General features: G+C 50.6%; 1 protein-coding gene across 1 annotated transcript; it reads left to right on the forward strand.

Moving 5' to 3' along the window:
- Window positions 1–12,712: 12,712 nt before the first annotated feature.
- Window positions 12,713–17,216, forward strand: ALDH1B1 (aldehyde dehydrogenase 1 family member B1). Its single transcript, XM_043890956.1, is given in 6 exon segments — window positions 12,713–12,792; window positions 15,592–15,645; window positions 15,690–16,115; window positions 16,117–16,226; window positions 16,229–16,771; window positions 16,774–17,216. Coding segments are annotated over 6 exon segments (1,656 nt in total).
- The last annotated feature ends 259 nt before the right edge of the window (window positions 17,217–17,475 follow it).

The following is a 17,475-nucleotide window of genomic DNA, read 5'->3' on the forward strand; positions in this document are numbered from 1 at the left end:
CTAGGAAGGCTCAGTCGATCAGTGACACAGTGACATTTTCAGGTACACAAGCCTTCACACTCTGTGTCTAAGCAGACGAGGTATAATCAGAGGTCTCTCTGGCTTTGTGAGCATCCAGTGAGCATCACAGCACAGGGAAGTGTCACCAGGCGAGTGACTTGCTCCTAGCATTGCCTTAAGGTTGCAAGAAATGATCCATTTATACATATTCCGGAAGGAAAGGGCCTGTCTGGCAGGCAGATCAGAATTTTTAAAAATCCTTCCGGCTTTAAGACCAAGGGCTTGATTTACTATGGACTCAAGGGCTGCCTTGAAGGGGTGGCCTCGAGTTTTCGAAAATAATTGCCTTTCCTCTTCTGTGCTCCTCAGTGCTCTTCAGGCGGAGGGAGGAAAACGTTTCCTAGCTGGAGAGAGCTTTGGGAAGGGAACCCAGGGGCTGCAAGCCCTGGGAGTAGGACTCAGGAGATAAGCAGGAGCAGATCCAGGTTTTGTGGGGCCTGAAACCTGTACCTTAGGGGTGGGGTGGGGTGCTCTCTGCCACAACCACTGGTCTGGGAAGCAGAAAATAATGGTGGTGATTATGAAGGGATAATGATGAAACAGGTTTGCAAAGGTTACTTGGTGAATAAATCACCGGCCTCAGTACAGCCATTCCTTTGTCCCTGCTTGAGGTCTGAGATGGGCTAGGCGGAAGGCAGTCTGAGATTCCAGCCTCCGCCTCGTAGCAGGAGGATGGTTCAGCCCCCTCATTACCCACCCTCCCCCTTGTGTTTTGTTTTTGCTTGAAAACAAGATTGAATTATCCTTTTTCCCTCGGGTATTTCAAGTCAGGAAGCCTGTTAAATAAACATGCCTATTAAAGGCGCTGATCTGTCCCCAGCAGGCACTTAACTGCAGGTCCAAGGCCACAGATGCATGGCTTCTGGACGTGGGGGCTGCCTCTTTGTCCTAGTCTGCCGTATTGCCCGGCCTGCTGGCGTCGCTCTGCCGGGCTTGAGGCGATCCAGCCTCCTGTCCCGTGTAGTCAGGCTGACAATACCACGAATCCGTAGTCATCCCATCCCAGTGATGAACCGCTTTGACTCAAGTCCGGAATGAAAAGGCAGGACTCGTGTTCAGCTGAAAAGGACTAGTACTGCCACATGTGTGCGTGCTGAGTCACTTCTGTCGTGTCCGACTCTGTGTGACCCCGTGGACTGTAGCCCGCCTGGCTCCTCTGTCCATGGGATTCTCCAGGCAAGAATACTGGAGTGGATTGCCATGCCCTCCTCCAGGGGACCTTCCCAATCCAGGGACTGAACCCTGGTCTCTTACGTCTCCTGCATTGGCAGGCGGGTTCTTTACCACTCCACCACCTGGGAAGCCCCAGCACTGCCAAACAGGTGCTTTAAGATGAAATGATCACTTACCAGCTTGTAAGCAGCTGGTATCTAAGCCCCCAGTAGCTCACCTCCACTCTAGCCTCCCAATCCCTGCCCTAGGACCCCACCCCTTCACCAAACCTTCCCGTGATTCAGCATCCGGAGGAGCAATGCCTGGCCCAGCGAGGGGGACACGAGAACAAGCCGTAGAAGCATCAGAGCCAGGCTCACGAACGGCGTCAGTGCTGGATACTACGTCAGTCAGCGTTTTGAATAGTGTGCCTAGGCCCCTCCACGGGTTTGAGTACTTCCCAGTCTTGTTACTGGCTCTCTGAGGAGGCTCCCCCACCCTTTACACCCCAGAGAAGGGCCCAGCTTGTGGACGCACTCAGTGTGCGGCTGGGATTGAGGCCCCCTTGCAGCCAGGGACCCCTGATCCGTCTCCTGACTCTCCTTTCTAGCAGGTCATCTGGTCCAAAAGGTTGGCCCTAAGAGGACAAGCCAACTGTCCTCCGACCCCAAGGAGGACTCTCACCAGGACAGATGGAGGCCACCCGCTCTGGCTCCTGTCTCCCCCTCCCCCCGGCACGTTCTGCTGTCCCTTCCTCATGGATATTCCTAGACCCCCTCGGCCCAGGGGCACAGCTGGGAAGGACCATGGAGCCGCAGGCTCCTGGAACTGTCTCGGGGTCACCAGGGGTGGGGTCTGCCAAGCTGCTTCTTTTTACCTGGGTTAACATTGGCCTTCTGTGTAAGATTTCATTTGGGTCAGTGATCTAGCCTAATCCTCTCACTCCAAGGACAGTTAGATCTAGAGAGCCCACAGTGAGGCAGGCAGCCTGGGGTCCAGGCCTCTGGCCCCCCCAGCCTGGGGCTCTGCCCACTGCACCCGTGTCCTCTCTCCTCTGCGGTTCCATTGTCCTCATTGTGGAGACACAACACTCTGTTCTGGGGAGGGAATATTCCATGATCCTTACATAATCCGTATGAACAGATGGGCAGTGGGAAACATCTTTCTTATTCCAACCCTGAGGCAGTTTCACCTGCAGCTGGTGCCTTAATTAGGATGCGGCCTATCTGAAAGGTTGTTTAAATATCACACCTGGCTCCAGGTGAACAATAGATAAAACTGTGTGTGCCACCTGTGGGTCCTCATTACAGGTGCTCGTCCAACACCCCCCTCTTCCCCATGGATTCCCCGCAGGACCTGGAGAAATCCTTTTGTGCCTCTGGGCCTCAGTCTCCCCATCTGTACAATGGTGAGGTTGGACCTGAAGCTCTAACAGTCCCCTTGTTCCCTGATCTGTCCCTGATTCTGTGAGGCCAGGGGGCAGGATTAGCTGTCCTGGGAATCCTCTCTGGTAGGGGCTGCTCCTGCTGGCTGACACGCAGAGGCAGATGCCTGGCAGGATCTTTGGAACCAGATTTGGAGAGGAGAGACTCAGCCTGGGCCAGTCACCTACAGTCGCTTGCCTGGTACTTAAGAGTGTGGCATTCCCAGTCAAGCTTTGCAATTCCAGATGTCCCACTTCTAGTCAGTCATTTCCTCTCTCTGAGCCTCAGTGTCCTTATTTGTCAGTGAAATTGCTAACACTTGTCTTCACAGCAGAAGCGTCTGTAGACACCTAGTTATCCCCCATGTCTGTCTTTCCGTAGTCACAGAAATGGAAGCCCGAAAAATGACCGCCCAAAATACAGACTACTTTCCCAGCCTCCACTGCAGCTAGCTCTACCGCGTGACTAAGTTCTCACTGATGGGATGAAAGTATACATGTTTCTGGGCAGCTTTGGAGACTATCTTGCTGACTACACGCTTCACTGAACCCGGGGCAGTTAAGGCACGACCAGGAAAGCTGGAAGAAGACTCGGGGAGCTGTGGGGACTGTAGACACGTTTCTTCTCTCTGGGCAGCAGCAGCTGAGCGTCTTCAAAGACTACTGGTGTACCAAGACGGGACAAATGTGACTCATGGCCAAGTGCGCGCACGGGCCCAGGGCTACCGAGGCCAGAAATATCGCTGATTACAGATCCGAAGTGAAGAGGCCATGAGAGGGTGGGGCAGGGGTGCCTGCCTGATGCCATGCTGTCAGTTCATTTCTCCACAGAGACCCTTCTTTAAAAGCAGCTGGAATGCATTCTTTGCCTTTTTGTTTTTCCTTCCTCCCTCCTTTCTGCCACCTGAAATACGGATGAGGCAGCTGCCTTCTTGAATCATGAAGATAATGCTCACTGCTGCTGCTGCTGCTAAGTCACTTCAGTCGTGACCGACTCTGTGTGACCCCATAGACGGCAGCCCACCAGGCTCCGCCGTCCCTGGGATTCTCCAGGCGAGAATACTGGAGTGGGTTGCCATTTCCTTCTCCAATGCAGGAAAGTGAAAAATGAAAGTGAAGTCACTCAGTCATGTCCGACTCTTAGCGATCCCATGGACTGCAGCCTGCCAGGCTCCTCCGTCCATGGGATTTTCCAGGCAAGAGTACTGGAGTGGGGTCCCATGGCCTTCTCTGAATGCTCACTGCTAAGGATGACCAAATGAGGAATGAGGAGGGGCGAGTATCCTTGAGGATCATTTATCACCTTCCTAGACTGCTTACCTCTGGGATTCTTTTACTTTAGAGAAATCAACTCTTGCCACTGTTATTAGAGTTTCTGTCACTCAGAGCTAAACCTAATCTTAACTCACTGCCATGGGATCTGATGAAATTAAAAGGTTCTCTCTCTAACCCTCCTGCCTTAAAGTCCTTCTGTGCCTGCTCAGGATGACATTGAGACCTTTAGTATGACACTCAAGGCCCTTTGCGATCTGTTCCCTCTAAGTGCTCCAGGCTTGGCTCTCTCACTGCTCCCCTCCCTGCCCATCATCCTACAGGTACCAGCCAGCAGGGGCTACTCACAGCTCCCTGAGTCTCCAAGCTGCCATGCATCTCTGGCCTTTAACTCACGCAACTGTGTCTTCCAGAAATGGCATCTCTCCCCCAGCCCTTTTCAAGTTTCAAGACTCAGCCCAAGTATCACCTCTTCCAGGAAGCCTCCCCAAGCTTTCCCGGATTTGTTTTGCTCCATCTCTTGTTTCTTTGTGTTCTGCTGCGTGAGAGAAGCATGCCAGCTTCTGTGTCTTTCTGCCTCCCCAGCCTGTGAGTGACCTGAGGATGGGGATGGTGGCTGGTTCATCTCTGCCTGGCCAGGGCCTCTGTGACAGGGTTGTCAGTAACAGAAGCTGAGTGATCGAGGGATAGCAGCTGCTGGATGCTTGTCGGTGTGGGAACTTCCGGGCCTGGTGAGGGCTGTGCTGAGGAAATAGTCTCTGAAGCAGAGAGAACTGACTGGAGACAGAGGTGAAAGTCCAGGGCCTCCTGAGCAGCTCTTCACCCCTGCTGTCCTCCTCTGGTCACCTAGGAGTTGGATACTGCTGGATCCTAGAGGCCCTGGTGAGTTTGTTGACAAATCTCACTGTGTGTCATTAACAGTGGGGTAGCGTACCAGGTTCCCCCAGCAAGCAAGTAGGTGAGGACACGCTTGGCCCCTGCCAACTCTTGGAGCTTCAACCATTGCCTCATCATGACCCAGATCCAGCGAAGACAATAGGATGGGGAAGTCAGCTGAGCGGGTTTCATAAGAAGCACGCATTTGGAGTCCAAACTTTGTGGTCCAAGGACCCTGCTAACAATTAGCAGCTTTACTAGAACTCTCTTGGGCCCTGATCACCTAATAGCTCTTTTGTCCATCTCATAGCCCCTCCTCGTATAGTAGAGAAAGGTCAAGGCCAAGAGAGAGGAAGTTGCCCAAGGTCACATAGAGAGGCTGGTGTGGGGACCAGGAGCCAAGCTCTCAGCCCAGCCCCCAAGTCCTTTGCACAACCCCTGTCTGGTTCTGTGATTGCTGTCCAATAATTAACTGTGGATTTAGAAAGACATGGACCCCATGGGGCCATTCATAAGGGTCACGAAGGGACAGATCCATTATAGAGGCTTTGAACCAGGAGAACACATCCTATTGATGTGGTAACATAACCTTTTCTTAATTTTTTCTAACTTTTTATTATGAGCAAGTTTAAATACACACACCGAGAGAAAGAGTATAATGGATCCCCTGTGTCCATCAGCAGCCAGCTTAATAATTATCAACACCTGCTGTTCTTGGTAACATAACTTTTCCCTAGGAAACTAGAGGAGACATATGCTTCAACCAGTATGATCTTTTCAAATTGCAAACGGGATTGGGATCATGTTAACTGGCCTCCTTTTCCTCAAAAGTCTAGTGGGATCCTCTACTGTAGAAAGGAACACAGAGCTGGGGCCCCCTGCCCTACTCTAGACAGTTTGTTTGCAGACCTTTTTAAATGAGGGAACGATAGACTTCTCTTCCTTTAAGCCACTTTTATTTTGAATTTTCTCTTAAGTTAGTAGTTCATGAGTGTGGCTACATATTAGAATCAATAGAGGAACTTCAAAACAAAATGGAACAACAGCAAAACCCAGAAAACACAGTACAATTCTGAGGGAATTCCAATTCTGTCGGTCTGGAGCGTTTCTCAGGCAGAAGTGTTTCAGAAAGCTTTCCAGGTGATGCTGACACACAGTTGAAAACCTCTGTTTAATCATGTGTGTCTGAACTGATTCTAACTAATACATGGCTCCGCTGAAAGTGGTGGTGGTTTAGTCACAAATTCGTGTCCGACTTTTTGTAGTCCCAAGGACTGTAGCCCGCCAGGCTGCTCTGTCCATGGGATTTCCCAGGCAACAATACTGCAGTGAGTTGCCATTTCCTTCTCCAGGGGATCTTCCCGACTCAGGAATCAGACTTGCGTCTCCTGCTTGGCAGGCAAATTCTTTACCACTCTGCTACCTGGGAAGCCCCCTTGTGCTTCCACAGAACCGGATGCTAATATCTGTTAGAGGTATATGACAATGTATTGCGTTCATTTTGTTTGGGTCAGTCTCTCTGCTGTCTTCTCAGCTCCTCCAGGTGGGACCATGTTAGTTTTATCCAGTGAGTCTGGCCCAGGAGTCACAGTTCTTACCCAGGCCTCCACAATTCTATGTGGTCTGGTCCCTGTCCATGCCTCCAGCCTCTTCCAGAACCATCCATCCCTTTGCGCTTCTTGCTTCTGTCCCACTTGTCTTCTCCCAGTTCTTTGAATACACCCTGACCCCTCTCACCTCCAGGAGTGAGCACATGCCTACCCCTATCACCTGCAACTTGAACTTGCCTCTTCATTCAGTGGGGCTCTACTAGTCTCCCAGACTTCATTCTCCACCCTTGCTTCACAGAGCATGGGCTTGGCCCTAGCAGCATTGGCATCACTGGGTGGCTTGTTGGACACACAGAAGAGAAGGCCTTTATAGTTAACAAGGTGTAACGAGATCTCTCTTGTTTTGCAGAATGCTACGATGGGTAGTTCTGACTCAAAAATATTGTTGGTGAAGGCAGGAGAGCTCAGTTCAGTTCACTTCACTTCAGTTGCTCAGTCACTTCTGACTCTTTGCGACCCCATGGACTACAGCACTCCAGGCCTTCCTGTCCATCACCAACTCCTGGAGTTTACTTAAACTCATGTCCATTGAGTCAGTGATGCCATCCAACCACCTCATCCTCTGTTGAACCCTTCTCCCGCCTTCAACCATTCCCAGCATCAGGATCTTTTCAAATCAGTCAGTACTTCACATCAGGTGGCCAAAGTATTGGAGTTTCAGCTTCAGCATCAGTCCTTCCAATGAATATTCAGAACTGATTTCCTTTAGCATGGACTAGTTGGCTCTCCTTGCAGTCCAAGGGACTCTCAAGTGTCTTCTCCAACACCACAGTTCAAAAGCATCAATTCTTCAGCACTCAGCTTTCTTTATAGTCCAACTCTCACATCCATACATGACTACTGGAAAAACCATAGCCTTGACTAGACTCACCTTTGTTGGCAAAGTAATGTCTCTGCTTTTTAATATATTGTCTAGTTTGGTCATAACTTTTCTTCCAAGAAGCAAGTATCTTTTTTATTTTTTTGCAAGTATCTTTTAATTTCATGGCTGCAGTCACCATCTGCAATGATTTTCAAGCCCAAGAAAATAAAGTCTCTCACTGTTTCCATTGTATCCCCAGCTATTTGCCATGAAGTGATGGAACTTATATGCTGAATACATCATGAGAAACGCTGGGCTGGAAGAAGCACAAGCTAGAATCAAGATTGCGGGAGAAATATCAATAACCTCAGATATGCAGACAACACCACCCTTATGGCAGAAAGTGAAGAGGAACTAAAAAGCCTCTTGATGAAAGTGAAGGAGGAGAATGAAAAAGTTGGGTTAGAGCTCAACATTCAGAAAACTAAGATCATGGCATCTGGCCCTATCACTTCATGGGGAATAGATGGGAAAACAGTGGAAACAGTGTCAGACTTTATTTTTTTGGGCTCCAAAATCACTGAAGATGGTGACTGCAGCCATGAAATTAAAAGACGCTTACTCCTTGGAAGGAAAGTTATGACCAACCTAGACAGCATGTTAAAAAGCAGAGACATTACTTTGTCAACAAAGGTCCGTCTAGTCAAAGCTATGGTTTTCCCAGTGTCATGTATGGATGTGAGAGTTGGACGGTAAAGAAAGCTGAGTGCCGAAGAATTGATGCTTTTGAACTGTGGTGTTGGAGAAGACTCTTGAGAGCCCCTTGGACAGCAAGGAGATCCAACCAGTCCATCCTAAAGGAGATCAGTCCTGGGTGTTCATTGGAAGGACTGATGCTGAAGCTGAAACTCCCAATACTTTGGCCACCTCATGTGAAGAGTTGACTCATTGGAAAAGACCCTAATGCTGGGAAGGATTGGGGAGAGGAGGAGAAAGGGACGATGGAGGATGAGATGGCTGGATGGCATCATTGACTCAATGGACATGGGTTTGGGTAGACTCTGTGAGTTGGTGATGGACAGGGAGGCCTGGCATGCTGCGACTCATGGGGTCGCAAAGAGTTGGACATGACTGAGCGACTGAACTGAACTGAACTGAACTGAACTGATGGAACTGGATGCCATGATCTTAGTTTTCTGAATGTTGAGCTTTAAGCCAACTTTTTCACTCTCTTTCACTTTCATCAAGAGGCTCTTTAGTTCTTCGCAGGAAAGGCAGGAGAGTGGGTGCTGTTTTTAAAAGAAAGGAATGCTGGGCAGGCAAAAGAAATGATGTCCACCATAATTATGGTGTGTCTACACAACAGAATACTGTCGGCCACCTGACCTGCTCCAGCTAGGCCAGCGGCCATAAACCCAAATGCTTACAAGGACTATCAATGAGTAAATCAATGTTAGTTTTCCATTTGTTAGCTGTAACATATTATTTTAAATTTAATGTCTCAAAAGCAACACAAACTTTATCTTACTGTTTTGGGGACTCAGAAGTCTGAAATGAGTATCACTGCGCAAAATCAAGGTGTTAGCAGACCCTTCTGGAGACACTAGGGGGAAACTGTTTGTTCCCTTTTCTTTCCCAGCTGCTTGAATTCTTTGGCTTGTGGCTGCATCACTCCAACCTCTGCTTCCATCATGACATCTTCTCTGATGTTGACATTCCCGTCTGTCTTTGATGAGGACCCTTGTGATTACACTGGAGCCCCCATATAATCCAGGATCACTTCCCTACCTCCCAATCCTCCCTACCTCAGGATTCTTAACTGCAGACGCCCAGGGCTGCCACGTCTCCCATCCCAACATCGGTTGCATGATTGTGTGGGAGGGAGTGAGCAAGGAAGTCAGGCAGGTGAGAGGGACAGTGAGTTTGTGGGAAAGACTTAGGACTGGCCTGGTTTGGCAACATTCAGATTTAGTTCATGGACACAGCGTGTAAATTTAGTAGAGTGTGGGGGATCACTTAGGAGACAAAGTGGGGGTATATTTTGGTTTGCTTTTACACGCACCTTTATTTTTAAACTTCCATTCCCCGCAACTCTATCGGGGTCTTGACTGGGTCTTCCATCTTCAGTTCAATGCTGAGAAGAGAGGCACCTGCTACGCTCAGCATAGAGTCAATGTTCAGGGTAGCTGACATGTCTTTTTGTTTGAAATCTGTTCATTATCTCTAAGCCTGGAATCTTCTTGAGTAACTTCCTTGGCATCCAAGGCTTTAAAACCTTGAAGGAAAGAAACAGCTTCTCTTCCCCCATCAGGGCAGTGTAAACACATCCCTGGATGACATTCCTTGCTGACAATGACCTGACTGTGGCTTGTGTTATCTCACCATTTCCCTTCAATTCTTTCAGTCCAAACACTCACAGGAGCTCCAGGCTCAATATTCATCTAAAAGGCCTGGATTTTTTTGTTAATTAAAAAGCTGCATCTAAAATATTCCTACTGCAAAAGTTATCTGTGCATTTTACTCTGAGTTTTTGCACATTCATCCTTCTCTCCAAATCATAAATGTCAAGCATTGTGGAAATTTTTTTGTTTTTTTAATTTTTGCATGTTTTTACAAATGCCTTTCAGCAGGACCGACTACTTTGGTGACTTCTGATGCCAGCCACAGTTTATGAAATGTAAGGGGTGGACCTGCTGAATGGAATCTAGGTGCAGATAAAACATTCCTTCAATAAGTCTCTTTATGAAAACCATCCATGATGGAGTCAGAATCTCAAAGACCACTTAGGCTGATGCTTCCTAAATATAGTTGTGCGTCAGAAGCGTATGGGAAACTTAAAAAATTCCTGGGTTGCAGCCAACATCTAATAATTTAGAATCTCTTAAAGGTAAACCCAGGGAGATGATAGTTTTTTGCTGTTATTTTTTTATTATGGTCCCCAGGCAATTCTGATGCACAACTAAGTTTGGGAACCACCTGTCTAGTTCAGTCCTTATTTGGTATTCTCCTCTACAGAATTTTGCCAAGTGGTTTTATTACCCTTTTTTTCTTCTCCTTGGTGAGGGGCTCACTACCTTTCAAGGCAGCTCTTCCCACCCCACCTTGGCCAGCTCTGCTTTGTCATGAGATTCTTCCTCTGCCCCAGATAACTTACCCTCACGGATCTGGCTCCATCTTCTAGGACCCCTCAGACTATGTCTGCTTTTGCCCTTTGGAGATTTGGAGGGTGCAGTCCTGCTCCTTAAGCTTTAAGGGGTGGACACTCCCAGTTCCTTCAGCTGCTTCTCACAGGACACAGCCTTCAACCTCTCCCCAGGGGGCCACTTCTTGTTTGCTACTAGCCTCTCACACCTACCACAGCTTTCCAAGCAGTCTGACCATATGAAGACTGATACTTGCTTTGTCATGGACTCACTGCCTCTATCAGTGAAGCCTGTTAATGACTGACCAAATAATCCTTGAGTCAATCCACCATGGAGTGAGTGTCATTTCAAGTGCCCAAGGGGTGCTAGGCTGGCCAAGCCTACAAGGGGAGGCAGAAGGGTTTTTGCAAGGGGCCACATGGTTGTTGGGAAAACATGAACATAGATGTGGCAAGACACAAGATATAATGCTTTTAGTGAAGAACCAATTTTGCATCAAGGACTGTGAACATCCTAAGGATGACATGGTATAAAGAGATTTCACAGAGATGTAGCTTAAGGAAAGAATTATGTGAATTCGGTTCAAACAAGAAAATGTGAAGACTCTATAAACATGTGGAGAGGTTGAGATTTAATACAGATACTGGGTGCTGGCAAAAACTGCTGAACTGGCCGGAGGGAGGGAGAATCAGGGAGTACTTGACCTTCAGGACTGACTGCCAGAATGAGATGGATGTGGCCTACCAGCCTTGTTACTAAACAACCTCATAGCTTTCCAACCTCTCCAACAAGCAGGAGGGTGTGGCGGAGATGAAGTGATTGACAGATCCAAGTTCAGGATTTAGCATCCTTTATGGGGCTTCCCCAGTGGCTCAGCAGTAAAGAATTCACCTGCAATGCAGGAGCCACAGGAAACGCAGGTTTGATCCCCCAGTCCAGAAAATCCCCTGGAGGAGGACATGGCAATCCATTACAGTATCTTTGCCTGGAGAATCCCATGTACAAAGGAGCCTGGTGGTCTACAGTCCATGGGGTCGCAAAGAGTTGGACACAACTGAAGCGACTTAACATGCGTGGCATCCTTTATAGCAACAAGATGGAGACAATTTAAATGTCCATCAACAATCCACCCTGCCATGGAAATCTACACCACACTGGAGAGGATGATGTTGTTTTTAATTAATTGTCCCTTGGTGGCTTAGTGGTAAAGAATCTGCCTGCAATACAGGAGACACAGAAGATACAGGTTTGACCCCTGGGTCAGGAAGATCCCCTGGAGAAGGAACGGCAACCCACTCCAGTATTCTTGCCTTAATTAGTGACGTGAGAAAAAGTTCATTTTTTTAAACAATTTTTTTAAAAGGTAGCTAAAAAGAGGTCATCATAAAATTCATATTGGACACTGCGTTTAAAAGAATTTTTGAAAAATGCAGAGGGAAAAATATCAGCAAAGTGAATGGCAAATTTTGAGTGAAGGATTGAAGAAGGATGTTTTCTTCTTGTATACTGTTCTGCGTTTTCCAAGCTTTCTACATTGTGCATATATTCTTCACGTTCTTAAGAAAAATGAAGCTTTTAAAAACACAAATATAAAATCAACTGGGAGAAAGAGAAATGAGAGTGGAAGACAAATGAGTCAAAGGAAAAAACGAGAGAGCTGGAATAGACGGAAGAGGTTAAGGAGCCGTTCAAATGATGGCAACCTAATAGGGCGCATCGTGTGCGAGGGAGAAAGGAAAAATACAATCGGAGTCCAGTCTCCCACTTTCCTGTGACCTGGGAAGTCCGGCCCACTCAGCGTCTCGACTCGAGAGGAGAGCGCTTGCGTGGTGTGGATATACCCGGAGGAGGGGTAGGCGTGGAGGGGTGACGCTGGGACGCGGGGAAGCTACAGCGCTACCCGACCCCCGGCTCCCGGTCCCAGAAGGCCCGGCGGGAGGAGCCTCGGCCGCGGGGCGCGAGGTCGGCGGCTCCCCAGGCGGAGGCAGCGCCTCATTGGCTGCTGAGCCCCAGGACCGCTCGGAGGCGGGGCTCGCGGCGAGCCTCCCGGCGGAGGCCCGGCTAGACCCGGGGGAGTCGGAACCTGCGCGCGAGTGCCAGCCGCAGTCTGCCGCGGGTGACTGGCGCCCTCCCCGCCCCTCCTCGCCCCGTCCCCAGGCCCCCGGGGCAGGCCGCAGCTCCCATCCCTGCAGTGGAGTCTTCCTCTTCGGGTCTCGGCTTCCCCAAGTGGGGGCGGCCTTTCTGCCCCGGCGTGCCCTGTAGGAACCTCTTCATTTCCCACCGCTCCTCCCGCACCCGGGTCCCTGGTTGGCGCTCGATCCGGCCTGGAGACTCACACCCTCGAAACCTTCCGGGTAGCTGGACCTCATCGCTCATGTCCACCGGCCTACTGCAGCAGAGAGCCCCTGACTTTATCGAGTGGCAGGACACACCCCCCCTCTCCCCGCTTAAGGGGTAAAGCGGGGGCCGCCTGGTTCTGGATGACCCAAAAGGTCCGGTCCTTGACTGCTAAGTCGCTTCAGTAGTGTCCGACTCTGTGCGACCCCAGAGACGGCAGGCCACCAGGCTCCCCGGTCCCTGGGATTCTCCAGGCAAGAACAGTGGAGTGGGTTGCCATTTCCTTCTCCAATGCATGAAAGTGAAGTTGCTCAGTCATGTCCGACTCTTAGCGACCCCATGGACTGCAGCCTACCAGGCTCCTCCATCCATGGGATTTTCCAGGCAAGAGTACTGGAGTGGCGTGCCATTGCCTTCTCCGACCTTGGAAGTGGTCACTAATACAGGCAACTGTAAGAAATTGTTCATAGAAGGGAGGAAACACGAAACTAGGGCTGTGGGATCCAGGCTGAGACTCCTGTTCTTATTTGCCCTGTGTCTTCGGTGAATCCCAGAACCTCTAATCCCCAGCGTTCTTCCAGGACGGAGGTTATCATATGCCCAAATCCCCTCGGGGCTGTTGGCCGCTTGGGGAGTTGACTGCTGAGAAGCCGGGCCAGCCAACTGTGAAGCTTGGTGCGCTGTGAGCTGTTCTTTCCCCGTGGAGGTGGAGGCACCGGTGCACACCCCACACAGGCCTCTGGAGCAGCAGCAGCCTTGGCTGGACAGGAAAGCAGACTTGCCAGCCTTAGTCTGTGAACACCCCTCCCTCCTGATAAGCCCCTCCGCCCCACCCCAAGGATTGGTCACCTCCCATCCCCCTTATCTTGGCCTCCCCTAGGACTCCGCCCTCTTTAGACACAGGCCTGTTGGACCCAAGGCTGCTTCTGTCCCAGCATGGGGCAGAGTCCTGAGTGGACCTGCATCTACCCCTGACGATCTGCTGGCTCAGTGTCTTTCCGAGGGATGGCTTCCTGGGCACATTGATTTGTGTGGGGACAGGGATCTCGCTCAGCTGGTAAAGAATCCGCCGGCAGTGTGGGAGACCTGGGTTCAATCCCTGGGTTGGAAGATCCCCACTCCAGTGTTTTGACCTGGAGAATTCCATGGACTGTATAGTCCATGGGGGTCACAAAGAGTCAGACACAACTGAGTGACTTTCACAGGGATCTGATTGGAGCCTTGTTTTCCTGGATGAGTTCTTTCCTCATCTCCCTCCCCAGTGGCAGAGAGTGGGGGGTGCTGGGGTAGGGCAGGTGCAGTTCATTTTGGGGGCTGGTGAGGTGAGGCTTAAGTGAGCCAGCGAAAGTGGAGGGATTGATGTCCCAGCTGGAGAGTAACTGCTTCAACGAATCTAGGAAATTTATATACTATTTAAATTTCATTGAATAAATTTTATAGACTGTTTAAATGTTGTGTGTGTGTATGTGTGTTAGGTTGCTTCTGCCATGTCCAACTCTTTGTGACCCTATGGACTGTAGCCCGCCAGGCTCCTCTACTCATGGGATTCTCCCGGCAACAAAACTGGAGTTGGTTGCCATGTTCTCCTCCAGGGGGACTCTTCCGGACCCAGGGATTGAACCCTAGTCTCTTATGTCTCCTGTATTGGCAGGCAGGTTCTTTACCTCTAGAGCCTCCTGGGAAGCCCTTAAATGTTATAGTTGTCATTGTAATAAAATCTACACTGTTTTCAGAGTTGTAGGCCAAAGTATACAGAGCCTTCTTTCCGGCCGCCAGACTCACCGCACTCCTGGGAAAGCTGAAGCAGTGCCTGAAGGGCTGAGCCGGGCTGGTTTCTGAGGCTGCCAAGCTCTGATGACCTGGGTGGTTGTGCCAGGCTTTTTATACGCACAACCCCATTCAGTGTAGCCCCATGAGGCATTTCCCATGGGGGGAAACAGAGGCACAGAGTGAAGTGAAGCGAGCTCCTCTCAGAGAACAGCTCTGGCTCTGAGTCTCTCTGGTTTTTACTCCACCCTTAGGTCAATTAAACGGCCTCAGTGGATATTTTGATGTTTCCTTGGTCTATCATTTAATAACTACTGACTGAGCAGCTACTCTGTAGCCAGCATAATTCGAGGCATCAACAACATGGCAATGAATGAAACAGGAAAAAAAAATCCCTGCTCTCATCGAGCTGATATTTTATTGGGGAGAGGCAGGCAGTAAACAGGTAAGCATATACATACACTGTTTGGTATGTCAGATGGGGGGAAATAGAACACAGTACGGGGGAGAGACAGTCCTGGGGCTGAGGAAGGTGGCAGTTTTATAAAGGGTGGTTAGGGAAGGTCTTGGGCTTCTCTCTATAGCTCAGCTGGTCAAGAATCTGCCTGCAATGCAAGAGATCCTGGTTCGATTCCTGGGCCGGGAAGATCCCCTGGAGAAGGGATAGGCTACCCACTCCAGTATTCTTGGGCTTCCCTATTGAGTCAGACGGCAAAGAATCTGCCTGCAATGGGGGAGACCTGGGTTCGATTCCTGGGTTGGGAAGATCCCCTGGAGGAGGGCATGGCAACCAACTCCAGTATTCTTGCCTGGAGAATCCCCATGGGCAGAGGAGCCTGGGGGCTACAGTTCACGGGTCACAAGAGTCAGACACAGCTGAATGACTAAGCCCAGGAGAGCACAGGGAAGGCCTTACTGACATTTGAGCCAAGACCAGAAGAGGTGAAGGAGTGAGCCAGAGGCTAGACGGGACACCGGAGACTCGGACCAAAGTGTTCTTCAGGGCTTTTGTAGCCCTGTGGATCCTTGTTTTCAGAGGGGACACCCCATTATGCTAGAACCTTGGAGCATCTTAGCTGGCTGGCCTTGGGGGCCGCTTGTTCATTCTGCCTGTTCGCCCTGGCTCCTGTGCCTCTCTCGAGTACTCAGCACGCTGCGCTTCCCGGTGCCCCGGCTGCTTGCCCTGCACCGCCCCGCCACCCGGTACTTCTCAGCAGCAGCCCTTCCCAGCCCCATCCCGAACCCAGACACCCGCTACAACCAGCTGTTCACCGCAACGAGTGGCATGATGCAGTCAGCAAGAAGACTCTCCCAGCAGTCAGTCCTGCCACACGGGAGGTCATCGGCTACGTGGCTGAAGGGGACTGGGCTGACGTGGATCTGGCAGTGAAGGCAGCCCGTGCAGCCTTCCGACTGGGGTCTCCATGGCGCCGGATGGATGCCTCGGAGTGAGGCCAGCTGCTGAACCGCCTGGCCGACCTAGTGGAGAGGGGTTGTGTCTACTTGGCCTCACTGGAGACCCTGGACAATGGGAAGCCTTTCCAAGAGTCTTATGTCTTGGACCTGGATGAGGTCATCAAGGTACCAGTACTTTGCTTGGCTGACAAGTGGCACAGCAAGACCATCCCCATGGATGGTGAGCATTTCTGCTTCGCCCAGCATGGGTCTGTTGGTGTGTGGCCAGCTAATCCCATGGAACTTCCCCTTGGTCATGCAGGGCTGGAAGCTCGCCCCGGCACTTGCCACAGGCAACACTGTGGTCATGAAGGTGGCAGAGCAGACACCCTTTCTGCCCTGTATTTGGCCTCCCTCATCAAAGAGGCGGGCTTTCCCCCCGGGGTGGTGAACATCATCACAGGCTATGGCCCAACAGCAGGAGCAGCCATCATCCATCACATGGATATCGACAGAGTTGCCTTCACTGGCTCCACCGAGGTGGGCCACCTGATCCGGAAGGCAGCCGGTGATTCCAACCTCAAGAGAGTCACCCTGGAGCTGGGTGGGTAGAGCTCGAGCGTTGTGTTGGCTGATGCCGACATGGACCATGCCGTGGGGCAGGGCCACGAGGCCCTATTCTTCAACATGGGCCAGCGCTGCAGTTCGGGTTCCTGGGCCTTCATTGAAGAATCCGTCTATGATGAGTTTCTGGAGAGAACCATGGAGAAAGCTAAGCAGAGGAGAGTCGGGAACCCATTTGAACTGGACACCCAACAGGGGCCCCAGGTGGACAGGGAACAGTTTGAATGAATCCTGGGCTATATCCAGCTGGGCCAGAAGGAGAGGGCAAAACTTCTCTGTGGTGGGGAGCGTTTCGGAGGACAAGGTTTCTTCATCAAGACACCATCTTTGGTGGTGTGCAAGATGACGTGAGGATCTCCAGGGAGGAGACCTTCGGGCCTGTGCAGCCACTGTTTAAGTTAAAGAAGACCGAGGAGGTGATTGGGAGGGCCAACAGCACCAGGTATGGCTCGGCTGCTGCCGTGTTTACCCAGGATCTGGACAAAGCCATGTACTTCATGCAGGCACTCCAAGCTGGAACAGTGTGGGTAAACACCTACAACATTGTCACCTGCCTCACGCCATTCGGAGGGTTTAAGGAATCTGGCAACAGGGGGGAGCTGGGGGAAGATGGGCTTAAGGCCTACACAGAGGTGAAGACGGTCACCATCAAGGTTCCTCAGAAGAACTCAGAAGAACAGCTACCAGGGAGACCCAGCTCTAGGCCAAGGATGCCATCACAGCCACCTACCAGTGGTTGCCAAACATTTGTTTAGCCATGGACTCCCTTTGTTTGTGCCAGATGAACTCACTTAGGGGGAACCGCAACAAAGAAAGCAATTAAAATGAAAGCGGCTGTAGTTAAAGCTGGGATGGGGGCTGGACTCGGAGTCCGATCCACCTGCACCCCAGCCCCCTTGGTGGGCCTGTGTTACTTCTATGAAACCTTAGGAGTCTCTGAAAGACAGATAAAAAATCCCTGATCCAGACCATGGCTCTTAGTTCTTCCTGCTGGTCCAAGGACTTCCCCGTGAA

The sequence above is a fragment of the Cervus elaphus genome, chromosome 29, assembly GCF_910594005.1.
Source record: "Cervus elaphus chromosome 29, mCerEla1.1, whole genome shotgun sequence".
In the NCBI taxonomy this organism is placed as follows: Eukaryota; Metazoa; Chordata; class Mammalia; order Artiodactyla; family Cervidae; genus Cervus; species Cervus elaphus.